We start from the raw sequence: 11,513 nt of genomic DNA, 5'->3' as shown, positions 1-11,513 counted from the left end.
TGATTCCTCTTGCCCTTCCTGGTCAGCCATAACAACAGCGATGGCGGCTGCAGCACGGTTCTTCATCCGAGGAGCAACCTCGAAACTTTCTATCTCCAGTATTGGCACCAGGGCTCAGAGCTCGTTCGGAGCCAATCTGCTGAAATTGTCGCCAGGCTGCAGCTCCCGTACAAAAACACAACGAAGACATGCAGCGCACTTTACCTTCCAGCCTGACCCTGTCCAGACGCAGTATGGTGAGTGTCTGGCTAGCCGGCTAACGTTAGCTGCATTAACAGGAACCATTTGTCTGGCACTGGAGTTTGTAAGTTTGCTGTTAAAAAGACGTGGTGACTTACCGACATTGAGAAAATGTTTATATTCATGCGAATTATTTCTATTTAGTTGTTTTATGTCAGTCATTGTAAGCTAACGTTATTGCACAGTCATCACAACATTTAAGGATCTCTTCTATATAGATAGACACTTTATTGATCCCGAGGGAAATTAAATTCTAGACATTTTAGGACAAAATGTTACCATAGTTTATCATTTACGTAGTTGAAATTTGTTTAATTCTCCTTTCTTGAAAAATCCACAATTGTTAGGCATAAGATGTCTCCTATTTCAATGAAAAGTTAATTTGCACGTTGTGTGCATTGGCGGATTCGAGTTTCTGCATCTTATTTAGTGTAATTGTGTCTCAAAGTGTTGCTGGGATATTCACGTGTTAAACTGAGACAGGTAACACACAGATTGGACAGGCTGGGCCTTCATCCTGTATCATCAGGAGCTACGTAGGGTAGCCAGTGTCAGCGCTTTAATGCTTCTGCTGATGATGATCTTTGGTGCAATGAAGAGCTCGTGAAGATATTGTGATTCTGGGCTTCCTAATGTGAGACCACTCTTACACGCTTTGCGATGTGCTTAATAAACTGGCAGAATCGCTACACATCTGTTGCCATGATTATGGAATGATATGCTAAAATACATGCATGCCTTTCACAGGTTAATAAAACAGTTGCTTTATGAACAGATTTTGGATATGTTGGTAATTTAAAATCATCCTAACATCACCCATCTTTATTAGAAACTCCTTTTGTTGGTCCATTTGCTTTCACGACACATACTGATCACACCAGAGCCTGTTTGGAAGCAGGAAAGACAAACCAGTATTGAGAAACTACTGGCATCATTTGCTCCTTTTGTGTGACAAAGAAGTGTTTGTCCCATTGACTGAAGGCAGCGAATCGCTCCCAAGTTTCCTTAAAGTGGTTTCAACCCTGTAGTAACTGGTATGGTCACAGTTCCATGAATTGTTGCTTGTGTCCGGTCCTTCTTAATTTTTATTTATTTGTTATCCTCAAACATTTTAGGTCCCACCCAGAAGATGAACTTGTTCCAGTCTATTACAAGTGCCTTGGACAACACTCTCGCCAGTGATCCAACAGCAGGTGGGATGCCAGAACAGGAAATTTAATTTTGTATATGTGGAAAGTTTATGGTTTTATCTGTCATCATGTATTTTTTGAAAGAACACACTGGCTTTTAAATCATTTTCATAGCCATGGAGTAAGGCTGATTATGCCAGATGTTGGACTGTAATAGGTCTGCTTTAGCTTTGGTTGACTGTATGATGTAGAAATGGGAATCTTGCGTTAGTTCCATGTGTTGTTTTTTGGTTTTGTGATACTACATTTTGACAGATTTACAAGACGTAAACAACAAAGTGACTGTAGCCAGTTGGGATGATGTCATTTAAAGAAATTTTCAAATTTTAATTGATACCCTTGTAGTAAAGTGTCCTCGGTGTTACTCAAAATAATTTCCAGCTATTTCATGGGTAGAAATCCTGCTTGAGCAGTCCGTTCAGAGAGCAGAACTTTTAAAGTTTTTGAAACTTTAAACACAATCTTAAAAAAAACATGCAATTTTATCACTGCCCGTTTTGTGTCTTTATCTGCAGTCATTTTTGGGGAAGATGTTGCCTTTGGTGGAGTATTCCGATGTACAGTGGGACTGAGAGACAAATATGGTAAGATGTTCGATTCCTTTTTGCCCCATGCAAAAGCCTCTAATGCTGACTTTGGTGATTAAAAAAAAGAAAAAAAAGAAAAAGGCAACCAATCCTTCTGTCTGCTTTACCTGATTGCGCCACTGGATGGCAGCAGAGGACTGAAGAATCTCACCACCTCCTCTCTCACAAGGTCATGTTACTGTTCACTGTTCACCTAGAGGACCAGAAGGATCTGATTGCACTTACGTGTCCATTGTAGCAGGGTATAGTGCACTCGCGTGTAGAAAAGCCTCTGCTGTTCCTTTAATGATGAGCAGGAATGTCTGATGTGATGAAGGCCTGTAGTTCTCTTTGGCATGTTTTGTTTCTGAGAATTTTTCAGATGGCTGTTGTTAAAATAGTATTTCAGAGCCACTGAATTAGTTTGCATCAGCTTTGTTAGGTACTCCTTTATATGCCTCAGATGTGTGTGCAGTTGGAGTCTTTAAAGGGTAAATCGGCTGATGGCAGAAACTGATGCTGTGGTATTTTGCAGATTCATTTTCCAGCAGACATTTTGACTTGTCATAGTAGGAACGGTGTAGATGTTGCATCAGTGATGGTTCTGTTCTATTTAAGTTTCTCAGTAAGTCTTGACATTTTAACGGTGATAATACCAGGACCCTGAAAGTGAAGCATCTAAATGGAATGCCACCATCATTCATTTGTATTCTTTACACCTGTGCTTTTCATACTGTAACATGTCAAAATGCCTTCCATGGCAAAGACTTACTGGGATGTAGTTTCTTCTGCAACTTGCTTTGAAGTTTAACCCACAGAGAGCACTACATCTGCAGTTTTATTACCTTAATAATTTATATTTATATTCGGTATTAGTCAGTGAGGATATTTCCTTCAGATGAAGCAGGCAGCTCCAGTTTGATTCTGTAGCCAACAGCCAGACAATAAACATAAATCTGTATGGGGACAGAAATAACCAAAGACATGACAATGTCGTTAAGCTGTTTGCTGTATAGAGTAGACGATGGGTCAGCCAAAATCTTTTGATATCATGACAGAAAGAAAAAACAAAATACAATTTGACACACAAAAAGGTAAACTTTTTCTTTTTGGTACGCATTGCCAGTATTGTGGTGTCTTAAACAAGTCAGTAGTTGGAATCGGTTAACCACTATGTAACATTTTGATGAAAATGGTTTTTGTTTTTCCAGTACGTCTAGGAACAACCAGCTCTATTTTTTCTTCCCAAAAAACATTAAGCTGCCCTCTGTGTCCATGGCTAATTTTCTGGTCCTCTAAAACTGGTTGACTAAACACGGTACAGAAAATGTGCCATGACAGTATTTAATTATTTTTTTTGTTGTTCATCATGGCATAAAGTAGCATAAAATAATTACATGTTGTACACTGCCTCTCATTTTGAGGTCATGCTCAGTTTAATTTGTAGATTTGTTTTTTTTTTTTTTTTTCATGGAGCTTCAAGTCCATCCTACAGTAGCTGGCTTTGCCTTTTGTCTTCATTGACGTCAGAAGTGTTGACCTTTGGAGAGGGATCATTATTTTCCATCTCATCCTTGTGTACAATGACGAGCTCAAAGCTGTTTTTATCCCTTTCACTACTGACGGGGATGATACACACCTCTGCCACCCACCGCCATTACACAGAACAGAGGTTAATGCAGGGCTGCCACTATATGAATGGCTTTTTCCCAGCTGGGTGCGTTCACCTCAGTGATCCAGCCCTCCCGCTGCTGGCTACTGGCTACTTCAAATGGCTTTTTGTCTGAAAACAACAGCATATTATGACTCTGTGCTCTGATTAGCTCTCCCTGAGTGCTTGTAGTCTTTTTCACGCTCGGTGTCAGATAGCCCCACTGACTGTAAAAGTTGCCACCTGTTGAAATATGTAATCTAGACTCGTGTGAACAAACATCAATTCAGTGATGCATTTGAAAGTAACATGTTATATTGTTGTAACATCACATGGTTGCATTTTTTGTTGTTATTTCACTACTGTTCAGTGAACACACACACACACACACACACACACACACACACACACACACTGGTCCGTTGTCGCACATGTAACTTTCACATGAAGCTGCATATTTGAGGTTGGGCGGCTGAGTGGCCAGACACTAAATCTTGATCACTTAATTGTTCATTCTCCCAAAGGTTTTAGGCACTGGTTGAGCTTTGTGAATGCAGAGCAGGGCACATAAGGGCAGAGTTTCCCTGTTGAGAAGTACACTTCACAGCAAAACAGAAAAAGACTGGACTGGCAAATACACAAAGATGAGAGCAAAAATAACACCCTCGACCCAAATTTAGAGTCCCTCACTTGCAGCTTTTTTCCAGATTATAGGGTGGAGAGAGGGAAATAGTTTTTTTTTCTTCTGTTTTTACTCCGTGGGGGTTTTGTGTGTATCACAGGCTTAGTTAACTACAGCTGAGCGGCAGTCATCAGCTTGTCGCTTCATTTATTTTAGGACTGCATGGCATTTTAAGAGAGCGTGTTATCTGCACTCTCATCACTCAAATGTGCAGCGTGGGTCTTGTTATCAGAACAGCTCTGCTATCCTTAGACACTGTCTACAATTCAGGTCCCAAATAAATTATTAATCATTGATCCCTGCCTGCATAGTGGCTGCCACACCTCTGTGTGGACTTTTCTTTCTGTGAAATGTGACAAACGTTTCTTCCCTCACCCAGCAACCTCTGGTCTGTTCTACTTTGTCCCCAGGTAAAGACAGAGTCTTCAACACTCCCCTTTGTGAGCAGGGGATTGTGGGATTTGGCATTGGTGTAGCTGTTGCTGGTGCTACAGCCATTGCTGAGATCCAGTTTGCTGACTACATCTTTCCTGCTTTTGACCAGGTAAGAAGGTCTCCAACCAATGAATACCATCGTTGTTGCTTAATTTGCAGATTATTTTCTTGATCAAATGTTTGGTGCATGAAATGCGGTCAGAAATGCCCTCTGTAATTTCTCAGAGCCCAGCCCGAGGTCTTCAGATGGCTTGTTTTCTGCGATCAGCAGTAAAAATTCAAAGCCATATAGTTTATTTTCATGTATAAGACAGAAAATTCAAATTCTTACATTTAGAGGGCATTTTTCTTGAAAAACTTGATTTCCTTAATTTCGATCACCTCACTAATTCGGTCTCTAATCATTACAACTCTGTGTCAATGCCACACTGTCACAGACCCACAAAAATGATTGCTATTGTAGATACAGAAAGTCCCTAAATATATTTACACACTGGGAAATCAAAATGTAATTTTCAGGCATCATATGTTTGTTTTAATGTTGATGTTGTCCTGGAGGTTCTCCTCTCTTTGAAGTGGTCCACATTCACTGGCACTCTGTAGGTGTTTGGTGAAAGACACAGGGGTTGGAATGAGGGAAAGTACGCTGACGCAACTCCTGAAACCTGGCTTCTTCATCAAAAATCCTTCTTCTCAGAGTCATAACTCATGGAAAAGCGAGATGCACAGACATCTTACAGTTAATGCCAGAATCAGCACAGCTCACTCCTTGCAGTGATAGCAATTTTTCTGATATCTCCATGATAGCTCATGGAAGAAATAACCCCCAGTAGTTTATGCATCATAATCAATCATCAAAACTTAGGCAGAATAGAATAGAATAGTCTTTATTAACGTTGTACATGTACAATGAAATTGGAATGCAATCCTTAAAGTACATATGTAAATACAACTATATAAAATAGAAAAATAATAAACCTATAAATACTCTAAAGAGATCATAAAAACTATAAAATAAATAATTGAGGCTAATAAAGAAAGTGAAACACATAAAACCACACACACATACATTCCACATTCTGCTGTCATTGTCTCTAATATTGCACACAATTTGTATTGCAAAACAAGATATTACTGCATCTGTTCACAAACAGTTCTTAGGAGCATTTATGGGTCCTTGACGATGTTATGGGCCCTCGATGAGGCAGCGGGAGCTGTCGAGGTCGTCCAGGGAGGGTAGAAGGCAGCCGATGATCTTCTGGGCGGTGGTCATGACCCTCTGGAGACATTTCCTCTCTGTTGCTGTGCAGCTAGCAAACCACACACACATGCAGTATGTCAGTATGCTCGCTATGGAGCAGTGGTGGAAGGACACAAGCAATGTCTGAGCTTCTGAGGTGGTTATTCCTGAGGATCCTCATGAAGCAGAGTAGTATTCTCCGCTGTGCCTTCTTAACCACCACTGTAGTTTTAGCTCTCCAGGTCTTCCTCTATCTGGACCCCCAGAAACCAGAAGTCAGAAACCCTCTCCACACAGTCCTTGCTGATGTATGAGGGTGAAATGTCCGTTTTATTTCCTCCCGTCGTCGGTAACCAGCTCCTTGGTCTTGGTGGTGCTTAGGACCAGGTTGTTGTCCATGTGCCATACCGACAGCCGCTCCACCTCATCCCAGTATGTAGACTCATCCCCCGCAGAGATGAGCCCCACTGACGCCATGCCCACGTTGTACATCCTGGCACATCACCCAAAGCATGATGAGAACACAACACAATACATGTAATATCAGCAGTAAGGATAAGAATATTCTATCCACATGGTTTTTACATAGAGCACCACTCACATGCTAAATGATGGCATGTCTAAGTGGCCTGTTGTTTCGTATTCTACAGTCGTGCTCGGAAAATTCTGTTAAACAAAAGCAGCCCTTTCCGTGTTTTCCCCTGCGAGTCTTTCTTGTGGAAGATTAATGTGCCATTAACAGGCTGAGCGGGACAGTGGACGGCGCTGCTGTTTGACCATGCATACATGTTGACACGAATGTCATTCTTTGTATTTTCGCCCTCCACAAGATGAATGTGAGTCCCTGCTATGTCAAGGCAGCATAAAACTGAATATGTGATAATGGAGTGAGTTTTCTTGGAGACTTGAGATGCATAGCAGAACAGCAGTAGATTAAATCTTGTGTTGGGCCTTGAATGAGCTTCATTTCTCTCCTTCTGTGCTCTCACTTAAAATCTTGCAGTCCAAACTGACCTGAGAGAGACATAAAAGCAGAATTAACAGCCCCCTGAGTTTGAGGGAGGAAAACTTGGGATACCTTTTTGGAGGACACCCCATATTAGAAACTATAGAAGCAGCTAAAAGAAACCAGACACTTGAGGTGATTTTGCTTGTTAAAATAAAATAAGGTTTTTAAGGGCTTTAAGGGGAATAGCAGAGAGAATGGGCTCAGCACATGAAGCCTAGACCCAGTGTCCACTGGTGTGGTCTTTATTCATAAAAACAAAAGAGCGTGCCTTATCTCTTAAGATGCTTTTTGTTAAATAAATCAACGATTTATTAAACCAGCATACACTTGGAAGAACCTCCTTTTGCTGTTGCAACAGGCCAGGTGGCCTATCATGAGAGATTTATATTCTTCTGTCAACTGATGTGATTGGATTAATCTGAATCATGTTTGTTTCTGTCCAGATAGTCAATGAAGCAGCCAAGTACCGCTACCGCTCTGGCAACTTGTTCGACTGCGGCAGCCTCACCATTCGGGCTCCATGGGGCTGCGTTGGCCATGGATCACTTTACCACTCACAAAGCCCAGAAGCCTTCTTTGCCCACTGCCCAGGGCTCAAGGTAAGCCGTGTAGTTTATTGCAGAAGCTGACACATTTTTGTTTCCCTTTTTTCTGTTTGTGCAGTTTTGTTTCGTATTTGTGTTATCCCCAAATATACTGTGTAGCTAGCCAGTGTTAGTAACTATACTAAGAGCGTGAGAAGACTGTGCTCCACTCAGTGCTCAGTTCAGTTTGTCTTTTGCTAAACGATAGTCTGTTTGTCCCAAACCCATTTTCTGTAGCCTTGTGGGTGAGCCCTGCAGTTGGCTATGACATTTTAGGAGCTCATATACAAACTACCTACTGTTTTTATCTGATGATCAACTCTTCTGGCTTGTCTTTACAGAGCCCTTCAATCGAATATTTGTAACAGTATCGGTAGCCGATCAATTGAAGCATCCTTACTTTACGGTTCCATTGTTTCAAAAGCAAAACCAAGGCCATTTAAAGATAAGAAGATAACATTATCAGTATAGCCTGCTTAAACCATAATGAAGAAGGAAACCACAGGTTGGATAAATATAAATTTTAGTCAGTTGGACTGGAGTGCCACTGGAGGAGATGAGATGGTGGGGTGGTGACAAGGCAGTTGGTTAGAGAGAAACCAAAGACTAAAGCAGCTATCTAGTCTGGTCTCACATACAGAAATAACGCTGTTGAACTGTGTGAACACACAACACAACATTTGTTGCTGACTGACAATATTATTGCTCCTCTCTACCCCAGCAGAACATCCTTGTGTGTGTGTGTGTGTTTGTGTGCGTGCTTGCTTGCGTGTGTGTGTGTGTATGTGCGCGCGCTTTGCTGTGGTTCAAAGAGAGGTGAGATATTTGAGCTGTAGAACTATACTTTCCTGAGGCAGATAGTAAACCAGGTTTCACTTCAATTTCTTAGTACTCTCAACCTGACCATCCCATCAGATGCTGGCTGTGTGACAGGGTGTTATTAAAACCTTTAAAAAATACAAAAACAATTTGGTAACACTCACTGCTATTTAGTGTCATATACAGCTTTATGCAAATTTCTTTTTTCATGCTTCTCCTTCTTCAACTCCTTCTTCATTGTGGACAGACAACTTTGACGACAATCAGTCACACTTATTTTGATTCCATTCACAAATAGAAGCACAAATAGAAGTTCTACTCCCAGCTCAACCAGCTAAATGTACTTCAGATAAGCTGGAGGAACCCTCTTTCTCCTGTTCAGTAGCCTCTCCATTCAGTGTGCTTATACCCATAAAAGCTAAAGGGCATTCGAATAGGACAAAGAGAAACGGATCACTCGGGAGATTAATGTCTTTGTTGTGCACCAGTTCAGTCACAACTGGAGGTAATGGCTCTCCAGTCATATAAATTTAGTAGTATATAAACTGTATGCTCAGTGCTAAATGCAGCTTGCAGGTGTGTTCAGGTAAGGTAAAAAGATAAGAGAGAGTCTGTGAACAGGGAATGTGGAGGGAAATGATTCTCTCAGATAGTGTCAGCCAGAGGGAATTAATACAGTGTGCCCAAAGTAAATATATCTATGTTAAGATTTCACATCTGGCCCTGGTTTTCTTGTTTTTTTTTCTTTGCACTGAGCATATGTATAATCATAGTCATCAAAGTTTCTCATAGCCACTGTAAGGTTTACAGATACACTTTCTCAACTGTGAGTAACCGTCGCTGTGAGCCATAAGCATGTTGTCTCCTTGCAAAGGTCAGTCTGACGAATTGTTAATCTTTGTTTAAACTATCAGCACTGTTAGCTGCATCTCTGAGGATCAGTCCCAACACACAACCTGACAAGCTTGATTCAGCTTTGGCCCAATTCTGGCCTGAATACCATGAAGACATCTGACACAATTAAAAGGCCGCAGAGAAGAAGAAAGAGCCATATCACAGCAGTACAATTAAGCAGTTGATATGAAGTTTATAAACACATAAATATTTCTGTGTCCTAGTCCTAACAGTCAGGTGAGCTGTCTGTTTGCTTTCTTCCTCTGTAGCTGTTTTGCACTATACCGTTTGAAAAAGATAATAGTTAAGATTGAGAATTGGGTATTTCTTAATAGTAATGGTGAAAGTCCCAACATCTTACTATCATTACTGGGGCTTATGAAGTGTGTTGTGTGTTTCTCAGGTCGTAATACCTCGTGGTCCTGTGCAGGCCAAGGGACTGCTCCTCTCCTGCATCGCAGACAGGAACCCCTGCATATTCTTTGAGCCCAAGATCCTGTACAGAGCAGCAGGTAAGTTGGATTCTATGTAAACCTAAATCTGAAGTCCACATATAATGGGCACAGTTTGTTCATTCGTCCCCCTTGATGTAGAGCTTCCTCCAGCATCATGCCTCGCTGGCCTTCTTCGGTTGTCTTCATTGAAAGCAAATGTTCTCCCTTTTAAGGTGTGAGGCAAGTAAAACAATATGCTTTACTGCAAACAGTGTGAGATCAACAGCGCCACAAGTGTGAAGCAGACCGTCTAAATGGGCTGTGAAGTGTTGACAGTGCTGAGCTGAATCCCCCCCCTTCCCTCCCCTCACTGTGTGGAGGGATCATCAGTGTTCAATGAAGCTTGTTTAAACTGAAGGCCAGCGTGGCTGTGGGCAGGCTGCATTGCAAAAAGGTGTCCAGCAAAGTCGAAATAAACTCTTAACAGTCGTAGGGAGCTGTTACAAAACAGCGCTCCCTTGGCTGCAAGATAATGGTGTGATAGTGTGATTAAAACAGCGTTGGAGGTTTGAAGATGATTTTTGAGCTCATTATAGTAATGAAAGACAGACCTTGAACAGCTTGGTACTACCATCCTCTAAGCAAAGCCCCTCATTTTCACAAGTTTTGTGAGTTTCTTTGATAAGAGCCAGATGAGATTATAAAATGTTACAGCCAGCTATTGAGATTGATTCACTTGTGGGTGCTAGCTTAGTGTTATTTGTCCAAAACATTCCTGATGTTTTGCCTGAGCCATGCCAACATAATGCAGCGGCTGGAGGCATTATGTTTACAGGGTTTCTGTCTGTGCGCCTGTCTGTCGGCTCCATTCCCATGAATGCGATACTTCAGGCACATCTTCAGGGAATTTATTAAAACATCCACTTTGACTCATCAACTGATTAGGTTTTGGTGGTCAAAAGCCACTGTAACCTCACAAACCATTAGGTCAACATGAACTGTTAAACTAGTTATGACAAAATTTCATACAAATAGGATGAAATGAAGTGACTTTTTTATTATTCATAAAGGACTAAGTTCAGTTTCTCTGCTATAATTTTCTGTAAAAACTCTTTATTCGACACCGTAACTTAGGAACAGAAGGGCACACTGTGACCATATTTCACATTTGGTCAGTTACTGAATTGATGACACTGCTGTCTACCTTGAACCTGTGTGGACTGTGTGGATCTGTGGTGTTGGATGGAAGAAGTCTGTGAAGCATCCATGTTTTAGAATTTGTAGCCTCTTTGCAGCAACATCCACATCTGAAGTACTGTAGTCCACAACAAGCTCATTGTTTGTGATAATATTGAGGACAAGCAGTAAAATGCAGTGACCAGAAATTTCTGCTGTGCTTATTTTATACACTGTGTTGCTTTGCATGCACCTTTGATAAACCAAATCTATCCGTCAGCAACATCCCACCTCCCCTGAATAAACTGCTACTGCTTGTTTTGGTTAGGTCAGTTAGGTCTCCAACCTGATGTTAGTGAAAGTGTTGGAGTTTCCTGTAATGTGCTATTCACCACCGCCACCTTGATTACCTCACAGCTCTGGTGGGCCTGTGATCTATCAAAGCTGTGTAGGATTCAGTTGCTGTGTAAAGCACTGACTGACGTTGGATTGGTCCAGTGATGATCGTATGTTGGAAGATGTATAGCGCTGTGTCTGAGCAAGTCACAGAACGTGAAAATGTAATACAAGAATGATGTTTCAGATTGTTGTGG

General features: G+C 41.3%; 1 protein-coding gene across 1 annotated transcript in view; it reads left to right on the top strand.

Annotated features, from left to right (window-relative positions):
* Window positions 1–11,513, top strand: part of bckdhb (branched chain keto acid dehydrogenase E1 subunit beta) — a 48,880-nt gene continuing 37,367 nt past the window's right edge. The window contains exons 1-6 of the mRNA XM_046399359.1: window positions 1–236; window positions 1,356–1,433; window positions 1,946–2,014; window positions 4,740–4,873; window positions 7,457–7,612; window positions 9,714–9,822. Of these exons, the coding sequence (XP_046255315.1) occupies window positions 41–236; window positions 1,356–1,433; window positions 1,946–2,014; window positions 4,740–4,873; window positions 7,457–7,612; window positions 9,714–9,822 (742 nt within the window). The 5' untranslated portion in view covers window positions 1–40. The remainder of the gene's footprint in view (window positions 237–1,355; window positions 1,434–1,945; window positions 2,015–4,739; window positions 4,874–7,456; window positions 7,613–9,713; window positions 9,823–11,513) is intronic.

This window comes from Scatophagus argus, chromosome 9 (genome assembly GCF_020382885.2).
Source record: "Scatophagus argus isolate fScaArg1 chromosome 9, fScaArg1.pri, whole genome shotgun sequence".
NCBI lineage: Eukaryota > Metazoa > Chordata > Actinopteri > Scatophagidae > Scatophagus > Scatophagus argus.
This window is presented reverse-complemented; position numbering and strand designations above follow the sequence as displayed.